Source organism: Pelecanus crispus, chromosome 11 (assembly GCF_030463565.1).
Source record: "Pelecanus crispus isolate bPelCri1 chromosome 11, bPelCri1.pri, whole genome shotgun sequence".
In the NCBI taxonomy this organism is placed as follows: domain Eukaryota; kingdom Metazoa; phylum Chordata; class Aves; order Pelecaniformes; family Pelecanidae; genus Pelecanus; species Pelecanus crispus.
In genome coordinates, this window is record NC_134653.1 from 3,931,907 (window position 1) to 3,952,583 (window position 20,677).

The window sequence follows — 20,677 nt, forward strand, 5'->3', positions numbered from 1 at the left end:
TGGATTCATTCATTATTTAGCAGCAAGAAAGACAGCAAGCATCAGGAAAAGGAAGAGGAATTTCTCCAAAAGGTCCACAAAAATGAAGAGGACAGTTATACAAGAAAAAAAAGCCCATACTCGGGAGAGCAGGCGCTCCTCTCTACACGTAGAAGCAGCATTCAGAGCAGAGCCTTACATCTCAAGAAGCTCCAGAGAAGGAATTTGAGGAATAAAAGTGTTTTAAGCGATTTCAGGCAGCTCTGCTATTTATCGAGGCTAGGAATACTCCTCAGCCCTCCCCGACCATGCTCCTACAGCAGATCTGGCAGACCCTGCAGCAGACTCTTGCCAGCGCAAGCAGAACGTGGGGTCAACCGGGAAAGCCGCGGTTTTAGAGGCTGCATCCCTGGAAGTGTGCAAGAAAAGCCAAGTTTGCCAACCAGAAATCCCAATGCTCCCCGGAGAGCTGCAGGAGGCAGCCTGGAGCCGCACACCCGGAGGAAAGGGCTCCAGGTCTCTGCACCCCAAGGAGTCCCCACCCGATGATGGTCTCCTTCCCAAAGCTGCTGACACCTTCCTGAAATGTGCCAGGATTTATCCCCACAGCTGCAGAGCTCCGCTGGGATACGGGGACCAGCATCCAAGGTTGTCCCTGCAGCCCCCTCCGCTGTGATTTTGCATGCAAAACAGGCTTCAAGATTTATCCATGGGGTTTCCAAAGAGCTGCCCCTGCTCTTTCGCCCTAGGGAAGGGTCTGAGACGGGAGACCGGAGGCACGGCGCCTCATCCTGCTGCATGCCAGCAGAGGGAACTCGCACTCCGCCGCTCCGCCACGCATGCCAAAATCATGGAGATTATCTCCTGGTTTCTGATTCATGTTTCTGAGCGGCTGTGAGCTCAGCCGTCTGCATGGGGCGTGGAGTTAGCGTCAGGTATAAATGGTCAACATGGAAAATTTCCAGCACAGTCCTGGACATAAGTCATGTAATATCTCTTACTATTAGGAAACAGGACAAGAAGCCTGAAAAACAGCTTGATCTGGAGCTAAGCCTACAGGTGTGTCAGTCAGGATGCAGCACTGGGTACCTAAAATAATTCTTTTCCATCCATAGCTCTGATGCTCACACTGATTTACAGGGGGTAAACAGAAAAATGGGAGGAAGAGCCGAAAATACCAACTGAATCAGAGCAAGTCTGGCTGTACTGAGAGATGGAAGGCTGATCTGAACGATGCCCAGCTGGCACCTATGGGGTTGGCACGTAGGCAAGCGATTTCAGGCAAGCGTTCCTGGCCGTTGTTAGTGGGTTACTGAAAAGGACTATTAGAAACGGCGTTAAACCCGGGGGGAAAAGCTGACCCCACAGCATAGAAGTGAGTTATTGTATTTGCTCAACCTCAAACAGCACAGCCTGAGCTCAGAGGAGAAAAATGGAGGAGGGATATGTGGACTAAGTAAACTCAAATTTAAAAAGCAGCCAAGCCAAGCTGAGCAGGGTGCTGGCAAATGTTAATTCTCTGGTGCGACGCTGGACTGCCTCCCCGTGCCCTGCTGAGTCCACCCAAGCTCCGGGACACACGGCCTCTCCACCCACGCCACCCGCACGAGCCAATTCCCAGGTTACCAGTGGAGAAAGCAGACATGACCATCCCTAAACACTGCCCACTGAGCCGGCCCTGCTCAGGGCATGTTCCTCCAGCGCCGCAGGCTGCGATTCCTGGCCAGACCCTCCAGCAGCTGGGGACCCCTTGCCCTGCTCTCTGCCATCACCCCCCTCCCAAACGCTGGAGCGGGCTCAGCCCTGCCGGCAGCAAGACCTGTGCCTGGTGCAGCGCCCACTCCTCTCCCTACACCCGTCCTGCTCTGATAAAGGCCCTGAGCTGACATAGGGGAATTTTTGCCAATACTGATACAGCAGTAAAAACCTGTTAATAGCCCCAGGAGCCCAGCTGGGCTGGGAAAAACAGACTTTCCCTGGGAAAAGGCACCCGTCGGCAGGCAATGAGTGGGGCTGACATTAAAAAAGGACAGTCTCTGGCAGCAGCATCCTCTCCGGGGCCCTGTTATCTGCCTGTAAATCTGCTCCTCCCTGTCCTTGGCTGGCACATCCCAGCTCACTGCCGGATCCCAGTGCCGCACGATACCCCCGGGGCCAGAGCAAGGAGTGTCGGCACCGGCACCGGAGGAACTCGCTGTCCTCTCACACTGGGGCAGGCGCTGGCCAAGGCGTCCCGTGTGAGCAAACCCAGCGGGGACACGATCTTGCCCACACCTGGGCCAACACGCTGCACCAGTTCAGCCTGCAAACCAGCAGTCACCAGCCTTTCCTCAGCCTCGTCCCCAGCCAGGGTGGCCAGGGGACCTGCGTGGCATCCTTCTCCTCCCACCCAATTCCCGAGGCAGAGAAAGCCAAACCCATGCTCTTCTCCTTTCTCCCCAGCCTGGCACTTGCTGTGCGCGCTGCCGAAGCCGGGCTGGGTTTGGCATCCTCCTGCCAACTGGTAGCACCGGCACAAAGCTGCACCACCCTCCCCAGACCCGCTCCCAGCTCTTGGTGTGAGGAAGGCAGGCTGGAAAACAGTCCTTTAGGGGCTGGGAAGAAACAGAGGAGAAGCGCCTGCTGAAACCGTGCGAGAGAGAACATGCCCAGAGGAAAACCAGGGCAAGAAAATCAGACTGGCAGGCGGCCCTCTCGCCCGGGGCCCATCTCCCAGTTTGCTCTGCTGCCCTCACAGCACAAATGCATCTCTCCCAGGGCAAGTCGAGCCCATCCTTCGCCTCGCCCGGAGAGCACCAAGCACGCCGGTGCGCGCTGCAGGCGCGTGTGCGGACACCCTCCCCGTCCTCCTCCGCACTAAGCTGTTTTGCAGCCCGCTGCACCCTGCCTCGGCACTGCAGCCGCCTCTCCTGTCCCAGATTAATGCCATGACATTTTGAAACCTCTCTCAGCTCATTAGGCAGTTGCGTAACGCACCCGGCACTAACACCATTTAGAGAGCTAACCTAATTAATGGTGCCAGCTGCCAGCGTGTGCCGCGCCAGGAAGGGGACAGGAAGGGTGGGCTTGCTTGCAAATACGGCCACCAAACGTCACCAACCTCAGCCAGCTGTCCCCAAAGCAGCCAGGCGGGGTGACACCTGCCCGCTGGCACTACTAAGGACATCCCAGCGCCTGGTCGGTGTGGATGGGCATCCTTAAACCCAAGAGCACTGTAATACAAAGGGGCTTCACCCAGCAAATACCGCCTGCTCCGTCCAGGGCTGCGGCGGGGACCCAGCCTCGCCGCCGTTGCAAGCATGCAAGGAGGAGATTAGCCACTCATCCCTTACCTTCTCTCATTGCCAAAGAGCCGGGCCACTTCTTCTCTCCCAGGGCTACGGGCCCGGGTTCTCCGCTCTAGCCGCTTCCTCTCCACCTGGAAGGCCTCACGATTACTGATCCTAATGGCCTTGGGAACGTCGGCCAGGGTGGTGTACTGCCGGCTGGCTTTAAAAGAAAGGGGACGCCCCGATTTTTCAGCTCCCCTTCCTACATCTCTGCTGCTGGAGTCCTTGTGCATGGGGCAACTGCTCTTCGAGTCCAAGGAGTTCAGAGAGAAGCTGTGAATCATTCGGTCGCCTGATCGGGTACCTGGGGAAGGAAAGGGCCGGGCATGCTCCTGCGAGGGCGATTTGGGATAACTGTACCTGTTGTTTGGGGTGCTGGGGCTGGGTGGGCTCGGCGGGGGCGGCAGCTGCTGCTCTTCCAGCTTCGAGTCTTGCTTGGTCTTCTCCAAGGAAAAGTACCCGCTCTCAACGCGCGTCTTCCGCCCACAGTCTATCCGGTCTCCGTTCATGGAGGTCTCGTCTAAAGGACAGAAAAGTCAGCACACTTGGCTTCAAGTCTGAGTTCTGCTTCTAACAAAAAACACCTGGATTCCACCCAGGACAGGAGCAGGAAACAAGAGCAGAAACGGCATGGGCCCCAGCCCCATGCTGTGCCACCTCTTGCACCCTTGGCTTTTCCACCCTGACCACCCTTCATGCCCATGGAGATGGTGGGACAGTCTGCAGGGAACCGGGGATGCCGGTCCAACCCTTGCATTGGGCTTATGGATGAAATACCTAAACCTTCAATCCAAGAAATGGACGGCTGCAGTCACCACTCTGCACACATTTTCATCCCTGTCCTTCCCAGCCCGGCATCAATCACAGCTCCGTGGGCGCAAGGCGATGGACACCTCGCTCCTGGCAGCGGGGAGCAGGCGGAAAGCGTCCCCCATCCAAGCAGGCAGATAAAGGAAACGGCCGCAGCGTGTAGGACCTGTCCACGGCCCCGGCAGGAAGAGTCCCCAGCCCTTATTGTTCCAGGGAGAACAATGCTGCGGCCCCGGCGCCTTCCAGGGACTCATCGGGGAGGCCAAATGTAAACAGGGCCCCGACGCAGGGGCCGGAGGAGGAAGCGGTGCTCAGGGCTTGGCAGCCCCGACAGCCGGGCTGAGCACAGCATGGCCCCGCGCCCTCCGGGTGCCCCAGGCGGGGATGCGGAGGGGCTAGAAAAGGCGTTTTTTCCCCCTCATTTTGCCCCCAGTGTGAGGGCAACGTTGCCTGCGAGGGCAGGCAGCCCCATCTCCCTGCCGGGGCAGGATTGGGCCCCACGCTGTGATTTTCCAGTACGTGATGCCAATTTTTTCCTTCCTGAACTCCAGCCCGTAATGCCTCGCTCCGGTCCCTGCACAGCAGGGATGAGGTCTGCCTCCTGCTCCTTGCTGGGATGCTCCAGGAACCAAACCCACAGAAAACTTTTCCCTCTACAGTGGTTTTCTGCCAGCTCAGCTGCCTAAACCGGGTCACTGCCTGGTCCCTCACCTTCCTTGCTGTCCAGCATGGGATCCTTCAGGGAGCTGGCAGCCCCGGCCTGGCCTTGCACTGAGCTCTGCACCGGGCTGATGCCACTGCTCCCATCCGCTTGGTCTTTGCCCCTCATTTCTTCCTGCCAAAGCGTGGACTTGGTGGCAGGGACCTTCTCCGCGCTGGGGATGTTGCTGCTGGTCACAGCCATTTTAGCAGGACCGGGCTCCTAAAGAGAACGGGGGAGACAGCAGGGTTAGAGGGGTTTGTCCCAGCTCCGCACCCAGGGTCCCCACTGGGCTGTCTCCAGAGGCGTGGGTCCCACACGGCTTGGGTGCTGCCCACCACGCGTGCTGTGATGGGACGGGGATGGGGCTGCTCAGCCCTGTGCCACCGCCACATTCCCAAGGGGACAAGCTCATAGGTGGAAACCCTGCCCCAGGGCAGCGCGGCGGCAGAGGTGGCTCAGGACTTCCTCGGCCAAAGAGACCATCGCCGCTCTCGCAGCGAGAGAGGAAACACCCCTCGCCATTCCTCCCCAGGGAGGGCTCCCGAAACCTGCTGCACCTCCCCACTCATCCAGCTGGGAAAAGATCCAGAGCAAAAGCGAGCCGACAAACGACGGAGACCTTCGGCCGGGCACTGCAGCAGTGGAGGGGCTCGCTGGCTTTGTATTCGGATAGGAACTGCCCCTCCCGGCATGGTGCGCAGGACGCTGCGGCTACCGACACGTAACTCCTTGGGAAAAGCTCATCCTGTGCTCACACAGCCCAGCCCCGCGCGGAGCAAAGCCCCGGCCCTTCCCTGGTGTTCAGGGTCCCGTGTGGCTCCGCTTACGCTCCAGCACAGCAGCTCTGCCCAAAAGCCGCATGCACGCCTGGGGCTATGCACCCGAATTCACGTGCAACGCTGCAGACCCCGCAGAGAAATGGGTCTGTCGGGTCCTGACTCACAGGGAACCTGGAAATGCCCCCTCACCTCCGCCAAAACGCAGTTTGGGGTGACAGCTCATCCTCTGTAATTGATGCAAATAAACACAGCATCCCCCATTCCCCTCCGCATGTCCCCAGTCCTTCTCCATGTCCCCAATCCTTCTGCACATCCCTGGTCCCTCTGCGGGCTGGCTCACGGGCAGCCGCTGCCTTTCACAAATACAAACCGACACCAGGCTTCTCTCCTGGGTCCCATTTGCCAGGACTGAATTTTCTCAGTGTTATAACTAATGTCAAAAAAAAAAAAAAAAAAATCAAGCTAAAGGACATGGGATGGAAGAGAAGATTAATTCCCTGCCACCAGCAGCTGCGTTGTTTGTCTGTCACAGCTGGTTTGCTACAGGCCACTGATAAAAAGAATAAAACCCAATGGATAGTGTACTCCTACCATGTGCTTTGGTTACCTAACAGGCTGCTTCTTTTAAAAAGGAAATACATTGCATTGAGCTTTATGCTATTTTAAAACAATACCCATCGTCTTAAATGCTTCGCTAGCTAATGAGGGGCTCTGGAGCCCATCAGAAGACGATGCCATTTCGGTGGCCGCAGCCCGGGCAGCCCAGGTTTGGCGCACGCCCCGAAAGAGGCAGCAGCTTTCACAACTCATTTAAGGTTTGGCTTTGTTCGCTAGCAGATGTTTTGCTGTTGTCGTATTAAGCTTCTGCATTAGCAGATTATTTTCCTTAAAGCCACCAATAAATCAATGACAATTAACCGCCCTCCAAAGTCTCCGGATTGTGGGAAGTTTCCCGGCTGCTTGTTCCCTTTCCATGGGGCAGGGGAAATCCAGGAGCGCCCGGGCCAGCAGCCACAGGCTGGGGACACGGGCTGCGAAGAGCATCCCCTCCGTCCCCCTCCCACGTCAGCAGAGCCACTGGTGGGTTTTAGCCCTGCACCCCCAAATCGGCATTGGCAGGGCTGTGCCAGAGCCGCGGGGGGATCTCCCAGGGAGCGGGTCCTGGCTCAGTGCACAGCCACAACAAGCAGCAAATGACCTCAATTTTTAAAAAAATCCCCTCGGAAATTTGACGCTAAAGGAATGCAGTGTTGGAGGTAAACAATCCAGAGTTCACGGGCATCCTGCTCAAGGGGATGCTGCTTGAGCAGGGGGTGAGACCAGACGATCTCCAAGGGCCCTTCCATCCTCAACCACTCTCTTATTCATTGATCCAAAAGCCCAAAGCTAATCACCAGCTCAGGATATATATTTTTATATATATTCCTCACACACCCCCCCATATAATTATTTGTAGATATGTATTTAACTAGACAGAGATATGAAGGCCAAAAAGCGGTCTATACGCAAGCAGAGAAATTAACTCTTTGCCGCTCAGCGGTATGAATAGCTCCAAAAAGGAGCGTGCACCAAAATCGGCAAAACCAGCCTTCAGTTGCATTAAGTATGCCCGGGCATGCTCTGCTTACCCGAGCCTGCCGCACTCCTCCGCAAACCCATCCTGCAACAGAGGGCAGTGCCTCAAATCCCAGATTTCAGCCCCAAATCCTGTCTTGATTTCCCAGGGAGAGCAGGCAGGCAAAGGCAGCAAGCCCAGTCTCTCCCACTGCCTGCACCGCTCTGCCGGAGCACGGCAAAAGCTGCAAGAGAAACCTGCCCTTTTTCCCCTAAGACCACAACCTGCTTGCAAAGCAAAGGTGAAAACACCTCTAGGATTGCAGCTAACAACTCCTGTCCAAAAATCTGCAGCTGAAGCAATATTCCCAGTTTCGCCTGCGTTGCTCCCACCCCGGTGATCTTGCAGGGGGAAGACACAAAATGATGGGGGGAGCTGAAAATGGCCCTGATACCCCAGGAGCTCCTGGCTGCAGCCAAGCTCTGCTGTAGCACAGACAAGGAAAAACTACGTGGGAGTGAGAAAAAGCAGAAATACCCATTGTTTTAATTTTTTTTTTTAAATCACAAAGGTGTTCGTCCCTCCCTGAGCGGCTCTCAGACATGATCCCCTGCCAGATTAGCGGGCAGCCGTCTTTAGAAAGAAATCAGGCTTTCTCCTCCAGCACATGGGAGAGTGAGCTGAACAGCAGCTAACTTCAGGAGAAGCCATTTCACAGAGGGGGATTTGGTGCTGATTTTCTCCCCAGCATCCTCTCTCCTTCTCCAGACCAGCCGCCTGCATCGGCATGATTTGGGAGACAGAGGAAAGATGCTGCTTCTGCCTTTGCAGGTTGCTCGTGAGTGCCCGACACAGCACAGCATCTGTCCGGCAGCAGGTCCCACATGGAGCCTGGTTTTGCAAAAGTGAATTTGAGGCTTTTTCTGGTGCCACGGGGCTGGGAGCGAGAGCTTTAGCTCACGCGGGAGGGAGCGGGATGGTCCGCCCCAAGCCAAGGCGGGGAAAAATGCCACCAGGCTCCATGCTCACCCCATCCCCAAGCACCTGGGGAGCCCGTCCACCCGTGGGGAGCCAACATCCTTCCCGCAGCCGCTTCCCTTATTTGGTGCTCAGGAGCTTGGATCCTGTACGATTTCCAAGAAGTTGCCATGGAGATGAAATGTAACCCAGAATGATGTTTTCCTGGCTCCGCGCCCCTTCTCCTCTCCGCCCCGTCCCCCTCCGGAACCCAGCCTGGGTTTAGTGTTGCACCAGGGATGGGGTGAGCATCCCTGCCCTGCTGCATCAGCTCACTGGGGTGCCCCGAATGCGGCAGCCGCCTCCCTGGGGCTTGAGGACAGGCAACTCCTAACACGTTAGCTCTTGGCCATGGAGGGAGGAGCATCTTCCAGAGCCAGGACTCAAGGGACTATGACGACCCCAGCCCTTGGCAAGGGGTGTCTCAGACTTCCAGCTTGGTGTGCAAAAAAGGATCATCTTCCCCCCAGTTTTTTTCCCACTGCCCAGAACCTCTTTATCCAGTGAAGTGGTGGAAACTTGATTCAAACAAACGCCGTACAAAACCCACCCATGGTCCAGTTTGCACCAGGACCATCCTGGAGACTTCAATGAAGGGGACCTGAAAACTGGGGCTCAGGGGAGCCCCGACGCTGTTTTCAGTCCCCCAGTGCCACAGCCCGGCTCGGCCGGAGGAGCCCTCCCAGCCGGTCCCCTGCGACGGTGGGATGCGCGCCCGGAGGTCAGGCAGTCTCAGGGACGTGGCTGTTCTCAGCCCCGGCGAGGGACGAGGGTGGCCTCGGGGTCACGTTCTCCATCTGTGGGATTCTCCCCCACTCCGGCCACGTGGGAGCCCCGCAGGAACGAGTGAGTCACGGACGGCCCCGCTTTTTACCATTTATAGTCAAAGTGAGCACGAAGCCACCACCAGGTCCCTGGAGAGCCCGGCTCCGGCCCCCGGAGCTCCCAGCCTGGCCCTGGCCTTTAGTATTTTCCTTTCATTCCCATTATCTCTGGGGTCATCTCAAAGCGGGTAACCGGAGCCCGATGGAATTTCATCCTGTTTCTGCTGAAACAGCCCATGAACAGCCAGCACCTCTCCCCGGTCCCACACGGGACCATGCAGCATTGCAGCCGCTCCCGGGACAGCGTGTGCAGGGCTGGTGCCACAAGACAGCGCCCGGGGGGCAAAACGTGGCCCCGAAGCAGCCAGGAAAGCAGCAGCAGCAGCGTGTGAACCTGGGAAATGACTACCAGGAATTAATTCACACTGTCCTGCTGCCCTGGCTCGCCCCGGCTCTCGCGCTCTGCGCAGGCAGCATCAGAGGGCTGGCAGCCCGCTGGTCCGGCTGGTTTGGGGGGGTTCTGCCCCGGGAGCAGAGCAAAGCCATGGCCCTGAGAGGGAGAAAAGGGACCGGGCAACAGTGTCTGTCCCCCTGGGGTTACCTGAGGAGTTGGGGGCTCTACCTTCCTCTTCTTCTTCTGATTCTGCTTGTTTGTCCTCGGATAGACTATCAGCATCTCCAGCCACCTGCAGGCAGAGAAAGCAAAAGGTGAGGTCTGTGCCGAAGGGCAGCACGCAGGGACGGGAGCGATGCTCGCGCTCCACCGTGGGATGTAACGCAGCTTCCCACAGGCTGCGGACCCCAAAACTGTTGCCCCACACAGGCGGCTCTGACCATGCTGCCCGGGGAGTCGCTGCCCCATCTCGCCCCCGGGGCAGGCTGCCTGCAAGCTCCAGAGACAGAGCGTCTGCATTTCACTCCCAACCCCAGCCTTCTGGGGTTTGTAACTTGGTCCTCAGCACAACTCCAAGCTGGAACTGGGCTCAGCTTCTCCAATCTGGTCAGGGTCAATGTGGTAAACAGTACCCAGAAATCATCCCAACCAGCTTCTGGGGGAAAATTGAGGCAGGACAGGAGGGGAGGAGGAATGATTCCAGGGTGTTTGGCTCAAACCCCACTCACTGCAAGAGCGAGGCCATGGCCAAGCCTGACATGGGACAGGGATTCAAGGATCCTGAAAGACAGCTGAGAAGGACAGAGCCTCCGGCAGGACCTTCCCCCTTGAGCGATGCCAACACCCGCACACTGCACACAAAGCGCTTTTGTCCAAGAAAGAGCAGCGTGAACTTGGCATTGAGAAGTGCATCCCCTGCACAAGTCGCTTGTTTGGGGGACCCTCCTGTGCCCTCCCACTGCAGCCTGACAACATGCCCCTGCATCTCTGTGAACTCCACAGGGATCCGTGGACCACTGAGAAACATTCCTGCTTCAAATGTCCCTGCTTCCCTCTCTTGTTCCCCCACTTCGCACACTGCTGCTGTAAAGGGTTTTGAGATGACCACATCAAGTGGGTTTTGGTTAAGCAATAAATGCCAGAAGCATGCAACGAACGTAAAACAAATTCTCCCCCGGCCAGGGAAATCTTCCTATCGTGCTGCAACTGCAAATGAAACCCACCTGGCTCGGACCCAGAGTGGGACTGTTTTGAGATGATTAATGCTTGCAGTCAGGAGCAAACGCGCTCTTCAAACTCCAGCACCGGGCCAACGAACAATAAATCAGCCCCACCTTGCTCTGCAATGCCTCTCCCTCCCGCGTGGCAGGCAGGACCGGCAACAAAAGGCTGAGCTGTGAACCAGAGTGTGGGGAGAGGGAGAAGAGAGCAGGGCATGGGGGTTAGCCATGTTTTGGGGCATAGCCATGTTTTGGGGCACAGCCATTGCTCCTGCTTTGGCTGGAAGGGAGGAGACGGCTCCTCCGTGCCATGATTCCCCTGCACTTCTGCACTCCAGCTCCGCGACCACTGCAACCCCACCGCTGCAAACGGGACCAGGGAGGTGGCCGTGCTGCCGGAGGACAGCTCTGCTGGCCCAAGGCACTGCACGAAGGGGGAATCACCCACGCGCACTGTCTCAGTAGAGCAGGGAAGTTTCAGCACATGAAAATATATATCTGATCAAAATCCCAAGCTCTTGGTAGAAAAATGCCTATTTCAACCAGTATTTACCAAAATGGGGGGAGTCACAACCAAAGAAAATGCTTGGAAATAGAAGTCATCTCAACAGAAAGCACTGACTCTGCTGCTGCCAGGGCTTGGGCAAGCAGGAGACACCATGCCTCGGGAAGAGTGGGAAAGAGCAAGCGCTTCAGCCCTTCGACTTTCTGCTCTAGTTTCAAAACCAATTTTGGGAGGGAGGCACCGAGCTCCCGACATCCCACGTGGGAAACGCTCGCAGGTGAGCAGCAGCACCATCGCAGTCCGTCGCTGCGTGCTGGTGGCTCGGCTCTCACGTGGCTCTGCACCCTCACCAGCACCGGCTTCAACCCAAGCCGGCAAGTAAGCGATGACGAGGATGTTTCTAGGTCACCATCCAACACTTGGAATCGGGAAATCTACCGCGATTTGCTCATTTTAGTGGCCTAATCTTCAGTGTTGCTGAGCAACTGCATCCCAGTGGCAGGCGCTCCTATAAGCAGTGATATTTTAATCGTCCTTGGAGGTCAGATGCTCCACTGGGAGTGGGGGGTGGCTGCATGGACCCCCTCTGCCAGCCTGCCTGCCTGGAGCAAGCGGGGCGAGGCGGGCACTGCGAAGGCGAGTCCGAATGGGGACAGGGTTTACCTGCCCAGGGACAGACGAGGACCACAGGGCCTATGACGCTCAGGGTTGGACACGCCAGCCCCGGGACTACGGGACCTGTGCCAGCGGGCTGGGTGCCTCATCGGATGCTGTCCTACAAGCACTTTGGGGTCACCCCAGCACCCATTGGCTCCAACCCCATCCTGGTGTTCACCCTGTGGCCAAGCTTCTTCCCCCAGCCAGTAAATAGCTGCTTTCTGTTGGGGCTGAAGCTGCCACGGCCAGCCCAGGAGCACCTCGGCATCAGATGCACCTTCTGAGCATCCCACAAATGCTCCGGTGTAGCTCAGCTTGCTCCCGGGGGTAAACGCCGCTGGGAGTGTTGTTCTGCAGCGGGGAGCAGGATATTGCCCAACAGCAGACAACAAAACTGACCTGCAAACAGTGGCCTTCATAAGTAAAGAGTGATTCAGGAGCATCTCAGCTCCAGGACCTGGCCAAGGCTCCTGGCAGAGGCTGAGCTTCCCCAAGCACTGGGTCTGAAAGGTGGCTGGCATGTTGGGAAGCCCCAGGCTCCAGCCCGGCACGGCCGAGCACACGCACTAGGCACAGAAGAAGGACTTAAATCATCTGCCGCCACACAGGTCTCCACTGAAGCCAGTACTCACGCTCACACCATAAATCTGGTGGCTCGGGGGGTGCTCAGGCCCCCACTCTGCTGCAGAGCACCAGGCGATGGCAGGGGTCCGCCAGGCGGGGGAGTGGGGAAGGGGAAAGAAACCCTGTCCTTGCCAAAAAGGCAGAAAAGACCGGAGCTGACCGTGAGGCAGCAGCTACACCCGGCTCCCAGGACTGTCCCTGCAGCAGGCTCGGGGACAGCCTGGGTACGCACGGCCACAGCACCCGGCCTCGGGCAAGGTCCTACCCGCCCTCCTCTTCCTCCCGGCTAAGGGAAGAGCCCCGCGGTGGCTCGGCCCCAGACTTGCACTCACCCACTGATGATCTCCTTGTTCTCGGCCCGGATGAAGTGCTCCTTCTCTGGCGTCAGGATGCATAAGGAGAATTTCTGCCCTGTCCGGCTCTCCCCATCCACCACATCCGTGCACTGGTTCATGTTGATGGTGCCCTGCGGGAGGGTTGTCGGCTGCAAGGGGAAGGAGAAAGGAGTAATGTTTAAGGAGAGAAGAGCAGATGAGTGCAGAGCTGAGCCCTAAAACCTCTCCTGCTGGACACCAGGATCCTACAGACCAAGATGCTCTGCCCAGGAGCACCCAGACCCATCCATGCACCGTGCCGGCACACAGCAAAGCCCTGTGCCGCACATCCGGGGACAGGGACCAGCAGGCACGACTCCTGCCAGCCCAGTCCAGCACAGCCCAGTCTACTGCTGCCAGCAAGACGCTTCTCCTGTGCTGAACACCCAGGGAAGGATGGCTGCCCTGCTGCAGCGTGGGGACGCCAAGGCAAGGCACCAAGTGACCGGCTTTGGGTTTGCAGCTGCAAACCCTCTGGGGCGGTGGGGTGGCACCTGGGGACAGGGGGAGGCCAAGCAGCAAGGCCCCACTGCCCTCACGGCCCCACTGAGGACAGCTCAGTTGCTACAGACAGACAGACAGACGCACATGCCAGGTTTTTCCCATTAAAGTTAACAAAACATGGAGTTTGTCACGGAGGGACTGCAGCATGGAAGGGACCTTGTTTGTCTGACAGGCTTTGCAAACACGGTGTCACCTCCCGGCCCCCCTTGCTCCAAGCAGACACTGCGGAGTGGGACAGGCGGTGGCCCCCTGGCCTGAGGGGACGCGGAGGGACCCAGAGGGGTGTCAGCACTGACAAGAGTTGACAGGTCCATCTGGAGCGGCGCCGGTTCATCCGATTACAGCGCGGCCACCCGCTCCCGGTGCACGGTGCCCACAGCCCTCCCTCCCCGAGCAGCGATGCCGTGTCTCCCCTATCCCCAGCCTGCCTGTGCCCCACCAGGCTCGGTGACACTGGGGTCCCCCCCCGTATCCCGGTGCGAACCTGCACCTGGGCAGAGGGACCCCTCCGAGCTGCCAAGGGCACCAAAGGAGCACCCAAAGCAACCTGCGGCCACCTCCTTACCCCGCCAAAGCCTCCTTTCACCCTCCAGATGGCCAGGCCAACGGAGAGATGGATTTTTGGCAGAAGCTGTTAAGGTTTTTACCATGGAAACCGGCTCCCTTGCCAGTAAAACCCTTCCAAAAGCAGCCTGCGCCATGCAAAGAAGGGGCAACTGGGGAGAGCTCAATGGTCCCAGCCTACAACCCCAGGAAATTCAGATCAGCCCCCCGAGGCCCCTGGTTTACCCATCTGCAGGCCATGGGAAATAGCCCCCTTCCCCAGGAAAAGGGCTTTCCCTGCAGCTGTGTCCCCGGGCGGGAGCATCCTACGACAGTCCGGGGTGGCATGGAGCCATCACGGGTGCTGCAGCATCGGTGCCTACCATGGGCACATGAGCGGGACCGGTCGTACATCAGGAACACCAAAACCTTCTCTTTTCCTTTGTGGAAACCAGCATCAGCATCCACAGACCCCACGGGACAGAGGAAGGGAGGGAAAGCAAAGCCGAGCCCAGGCCCTCGGCACGGCACATGCACAGCAGCCCGCCCCGCAACGCCGCGGGTAGTCGGCTCCTAAGAGGATTTTTTGTCTTGGACAACAAAAATAAAACCCTGCTTTCCGGGAGCTATAAAAACCCAACGGAAAAACTTTCTCCTGCTCCAAATGGAGTCTTAGAAACGTTTTTGTCTCGCTGGCTTTTGGCACAGCCAAGGCCTCCAGGACTGTAAGGTCTGGGTCTGACTCCCTTCCCCACCCAGAGCATTTTTGCACCAGGGAACGCAACCAGGCCGGGGGAAAAAGGGGACAAGAGCAGCTCCAGGAGTGACCCCCAGTCCCTCACGGGGACCCTGGGCCACTTGGTCCCTCTTGCCACAGGCACCCCTTGACTCCCTGGGAGGCCCCGCAGGGATTTGGCAGGGAGCTGGCACAGGAGGAGAGGAGGAGACGGCTCCCTGCGAAACCTGCCTGCTCTCCTCCCTCTTTAACCCCACGGCAGCATTCAGGGCGGCTTCCCCCGCTGCTCACACCCAGCCCCGACCCAAGCACACCCGGAGCGGAGGAGCCGGTTTGGGGCCCCCACACCGCCAGGCTGGCCCTGTGAAGTGGTTTTGCCGTGCACCCCTCCTTGCAAGGGTGAATGTTGGCATCTCACACAGCCCGACGCATGGATCCACCACCGTGCCTCCGAGCCAGGACACCCAGAGAGGGGCTGTGAGCAAAGCTGGGACCGTCCCCCTTGCACCTGCAGCCAGGGACAGGACGGGCACGAGGGACAAACCCTCCACCCCACGGCAGCCCCCCTGCACCCCCACACCTCTCGGCAGCAGATGAAACCTGATGGACCAGCAGGCTCGCTCGCTCAGGATGTAAATTCCTTTACACCATTTATTCCTTCTTCGGAGGCAGCGCAGGCACTTTGAAGCAAAGCGAAATGCAAATGGTGGCAGGTGGAAACGCGCGCACACGCGAACTCCACCAAGGAAAAGGACGGGGCTCAGGCAGCACTGCACCCCGGGAGCACCTCGAAAGCGGCCGGGGATCCCCGGCGGAGGAGCTGGCGATGGCACACGGCTGCTTTCCCCAAGAAACCAGGAGAACAGGGACAGCCCTCGCGTGCCAAAGCTGCGGGGCGGTGGTGTGGGAGCAGGGGAGATGGGAGAGGCTCTGCAGCAGGGGATGAGGACACGCAGACCCCTTCCCTGCCCCTGAGCACCCGTTTCTGCACTGGGGGGTTTCTCAGGGCTGGGGATCCCCAGGGAAGGATGAGCAGAGCGGGTCCCCGTGCTGGTCCCAGGCCAGGTGAAGACTGTGTGGCTCCAGCAATCAGAAGGGAATAAACAAATGCAAAAGCAGGGAGGTGTTATACAGCAGAGACGCCGAAACAATAACAAGGCTGGGACTTCAACCAGCCCTTTGAAGAGCAGATGCTTTGATACAAGGTCGAACCCAGCATCAGACCCTGGGGCCATGGGGAGGCTTCGTGTCCGGGTGAGGCAGGGGTGGACGCTCAGGCTCAGCTCTGGCTCCAGCTGCTTGGCTTCTGCAGGTCTCTGCCTCAGGGACAGCCCTGTCCCCAGGCGCTGGCCCTGCCTTTGCCATTTCCCATGCTGCTGTCAACGGGATGGAGCACACAGCTACCCCGCACCTGGATCTGGTGTCTGGGTGTCTTTTAACTGGGAAGAGGAGTAGAAGCACAGCAGGGTGCACAAGCAGAGCACACCATTACCAGCACCATGAAGCTCTCCTCTGGGCCACCGGCCGCCTCCGGGCTGGCGAGCGGAGCAGCCCCCCGCCGAAGGCAGCACCCACACTGTATGAGCAGCTACAGCTCTCCACGCTGCCAGTATCAGCAGAAGAACCGGAGCCAAGAAACAATCGCGTTGCTGTTTCCCTCTGGTATGACAGATCCATATTTACACACACACGTACTCACAGTATCCCCCTCCATACTACACAAAGCCTATAGTACGCTCTTCTCCTCCTCCTCCTCCTCCTCTCCCTTCCCGGGTGCCAAGGACACAAGCCATGCCGTGCTCTCCACGTCCACAACCCCAGAAGCCTCTGGATGAGATGCAGAGACCTTTGGATGGATGCTCTTAGGATGGAGAGCCCAACAACTGCAGCATCCCCCACCTTGGACAGTGGAAAGGAGGGAAAGAAAGAATGGGGACCTCTTACAAGCCCGAAGGAAGAAATCCCAAGAAGGGCATTACTGGGGAGACCCAGGTGCTGTGGCAGGAGGATGGACAGTGCTGGATGCCCCATGGGCGATGAACTCCCAGGTGTAGGGGCTGATGCTGTAAGTCAACAGGGTTTACCTGCAAGAGTCCCTCATTTCCACACAGTTTTGCAGGGCTGAGGTAGAAATACAGGATTATTTAGATTCCAAAATTTCTGAATTTTCTCCAAGTACATTCCCGATCATCTCTAATATGTGTGCATCATAGGAGCTCAATCCAAAATACAACGGAGCTTCGCTCAGTGACTGTACACAAGGTGGTTTCTGAGCAGGTAACCCCGCGGTCAAGCTCCTGAGAAGCAGCTCTGCCACGGCCTCGGTGGGACATGGCCAGTGCCCATGCCATTCTCCAGGGCTATGACACAACGTGGGTTGATGAAATCTGGAACACAACCTTTAAAGAAAGGCGATGGGGCAGGGGGAGGAGGAAACCAAACAAAAGGGACATTTTACTTTCTGCCAAGAACCAGGAGGGGAAGGAAAAAAAAAAAAAAGAAAACCCATAACCATTTGTCTATCTCGCATGGCGGGCTGGTTGCCTTGGCACCGGGGCCCGGCCGTCCCAGGGGGAGATCGCAGCTCTGCCATCCCGCTCTGCCGCGACGCCGCGCGGGCTCGGGCTCCGTCTGGCTCTGCCCTGGCTCTGCCCTGGCTCCCAGCACCACCGCAGAGCAGCAGCGAGCCTGCGGCGCCTGGGGAAGAGACATCCACGCTGCCTCCATAAATGCTTCTTGACAAATGTTAATTCTCCGAGCTAAAATATTCATGAGGGTGGCTGCCGACGAGCACACTGCTCATTCACAGCACTCTTGAGTACTCTGCAAAGGCAGCTGCCGTGTTTGCTAAAAGCTTCACCCATCCCCGGTGCGCGGGCTCAGCTGATCACGGTGCTCGAGGCGGGATGCAAGCAGGATCTTGGCTGGGCTGCGGTGTGGGAGGGAGCAAGACTCCACTGCCCCATTGCCACAGGCGCATCAGAGTAACATGGAGACAAGCATGCCTTGGGCGAGTGCAGCAACGCAGCTTGGACGGGCAGCTCCCGGCACCAGCGCGGCACAGGGAGCCCACACCACCGCCGCTTCCACCATTCCCACCCGGAGGCCATCAGCAAGAAAGCACCAACTCCTTGAAAAGTCACATGAAGCTCCCTTTTCAGAGGCTATGCACAGCCTCCCTAAATCCCAGCGGGGGATGCACCGCACACGCACCGCGGCTGGCTCTGCCACCGGGCTCTGCTGCTGCGGCACGGAGCCTGCCGGTGCCAGCGGGGTGGCCACGGTGTGCCCCGAGTGTTTTAGGCTTCCTGCCACCAGACACGAGGCTATCGATACAGCCACAACGCAACTGGAGCTCTGCGGTGGGCAGATTTTATTACACTTATAGATTGTCTAACAGGCTGAGCATCCTGGATTTATTAAATTAGACAAAGGCTCTTGAAAACGACCTCTGCGGGCTCTGCAGAAGGATGGACTGGAGCAGTCACCCATCAAAGGGGAGCAGAGGGTTGTGCTCCTCCATCCCACACCTCCCTGCAAGCAGGAGCGCTCCCCCATCCCCGCCGTCCCCACGGCAGCTCTCTGCTCTCCCTGTGCCATCCAAGCAGGAGGCAGGTATCTTTTCTTGGCCACCTGAGCACACCTTTCCCACCTGCAGCCTTCCCCTGTCAGCAGCTACTGCTCAGTGAAGCCACTGAGAAAGCTCCAGCTTGCTCAGGCCGTGCGCCAGGCAATAGAAAAGCAGGTTTTTACCATGGGCAAAGGAATGCAACGGAGGTATCAAGCAACACGTGCCCCTCTGCATACACATCTCGTGCTCCTGTGCAAGAAACAAGGGAAGATGCCCCCAAATCTCACTGCCGCCTGGACTCTCCAGCCAGCCAGAAGCCATCACCTCCTTTCGCAGCTGGAGGCACAAGCGGTGCTCTGCAGATGCGGCCTTGGCACGTGCTGGCGTGGCTCTGCACCGGCAGCGAACCTGGCTCGCGGTGCTGCCAGCAGCTGCCCGGTGCCAGCGCGAGGAGGGGACAGGACACCTGCCCCGGTATGCAGCCAGCGATGCAGGAACACCCTCCCGGATGGATAAATGCCATAACACTTCCCCCGGCCCCATCACACATTTCCCCACTGTTGGCCCCTGCTTGTTCATCATGGGCACCGACAGCCGGCTCCTGAAATTTGTTTTGCCGGAGGAGCTCCCCGCAGCCCCAGGTCACCCACCCCAAGGAACCGTCTCGGGGAGGTGGGCTCGGAGGATGGGTTAGCAAGCCCCACGCATGCCTGTCCCTGCTTGCCGGGCCCCTGTAAGAGCCCTCCCGAGCCTCTACCAGGAGATAAAACATCATCAGCTCCACTTTCGCCAGGGGGAAGGAATTTTCTTCCCCGGGAGCAGTTTGGGGAGGGGGTGAAGCGCAGGGGTTGGGCAGGAGAGTTCAGCCAGGGGCCGCTTTTAAGCAGAGTCGGTGTTTACGTCCACAGACAGCGAGTCTAAACACGGAGCAAGGCGGCGAGCTGGCCGCGAGCTGCCTGCGAACTGGCCGCGAGCACCCTCGGGCTCCTCTCCCACCCAGTGCCACTGCCACCTCAGCAAAGCATGGGCAGCACCCATCCCAGGGGTGCCCAGGCTGCAAGTTTGGGGCCACGCATCCCATCCGCAGCCCCGTCCCCACGGGCGCCCATCCGGGGAGCGTGCGCTGGAGCAGAGCGAGCCCGGCCGGGGCTGCGCGGGAGGCTGGAGCCGGCTCGTCTTGGCCTTATATGGCGATTTTCGCACCGCTTTTGCAGCTCCCAGCTGCTCCCCACCCCAAAGCGGGGTCGGGAGCTGGCAGCCAGCGCCTAGCCTGCCTCCTTCCTGTTAACCTCTTTCCTGCTGAACGGCCTCCGAGGGGTCCATGCACGACGGGGACGGTCGTATCCTATCCTGACACAACCGCCCGCATTGGGCAAGGAGGGTCAGCAAAGCCGGTGGTGGTCATCAAGTGGGTGCAACCTCCCTCAGCGCCTGGGTCCAACCCTCTGGGTCCTCGGCAGCATCCCCAAATCCAGGGAGCCCTTCGGGGGAACCTGCACCCGTGCACTCGCACGCTCCGCATCCAATGCTGCTGGAGGGGAAGAGGGACAGAAGATGCAGAGAACATCGGTACCGTGATGGGAAAAACAGCAAGTTCCCACCGGGATGGGGGTCGAGGGGCCGCTCCGAGCTGCCATCCCAGCTCTTTGGGGACCAAAGCCAAAGCCCAACATTGCACAAAGAGCTTGGAGCAGCCGCTCAACCCATATCACGTCTCTTTGGGGACCAAAGCAAAAGCCCAGCATTGCACAGGCTCTTGCTGGCCCTGCCACGCTGAAGGCACCATCTCGCAGCCCTGCAAACCCAAGAGTTATTCTTCCCTCTTGCTCTCCAGGATTTAAATGCATTTAAAATGCAAAATGTCCTCCTCCTCTCCTAGGAGGGGGGTGGGAGGAATGCATGATAACGGATCTGACCCCATCTGCTCACAGCTGCCAGCGTGGCACCTTCCTCGCTCCCCGACACGCAGGCACAACAGCTACCCACCCAAAGGGGAAGCAAATATCTGCAGCATTCAAGCGAGTTGTCATGGTAATCAGCCCGATGGCAAAAGCCCGGCGAGACCATGCACCGGGACGGTAACGCAGTGAGGGACTGGAGCTTGGTGCAGGGACCATGGCAGGCAAGCTGCCTGGAGAGGGAAACACAGTCGTTTGGGGGTGGGAAGAAAAGGTGGGCTTCATTTGCATCTTGGTATTTGAATTCTAAATTGCACTGTTCCAAATTGGCCTTGTCAACTTTATTCTCCACCCCCTCAGTGTAGAAGATAAGTCCCAGGCGGTCCCTGCGCCGCGCGCTGCCAGGCACACACGTGCAGGTGCTCATCACCAGCGCCGTGCACACCAGCTCGCACGTTCCCGCCCCCCAGGAGCAAAGGGCTTCCCCAAAACATCAGAAACCACGGCCCCATAGCAGGACTTGTAAGGCCACCTGCACACAGAGATGGTCATACACATGGTGACGCCAGTTTTGGAGACAGCTCAGGAGGTGGAAAGCTTGGATCGAGGCAGGATGATCTCCACCCACCTTGGCCAGCCACCCAAGCCCTGTTCA

At 58.4% G+C, this 20,677-nt stretch overlaps 1 protein-coding gene across 1 annotated transcript in view; it reads right to left on the bottom strand.

Annotated features, from left to right (window-relative positions):
- Positions 1-20,677, bottom strand: part of MPRIP (myosin phosphatase Rho interacting protein) — an 81,805-nt gene that overhangs the window by 32,374 nt on the left and 28,754 nt on the right. The window contains exons 4-7 of the mRNA XM_075718996.1: positions 12,729-12,880; positions 9,598-9,682; positions 4,830-5,040; positions 3,312-3,828 (exon numbers count right to left, since the gene is read on the bottom strand). Coding sequence (XP_075575111.1) covers positions 3,312-3,828; positions 4,830-5,040; positions 9,598-9,682; positions 12,729-12,880 — 965 coding nt within the window. The remainder of the gene's footprint in view (positions 1-3,311; positions 3,829-4,829; positions 5,041-9,597; positions 9,683-12,728; positions 12,881-20,677) is intronic.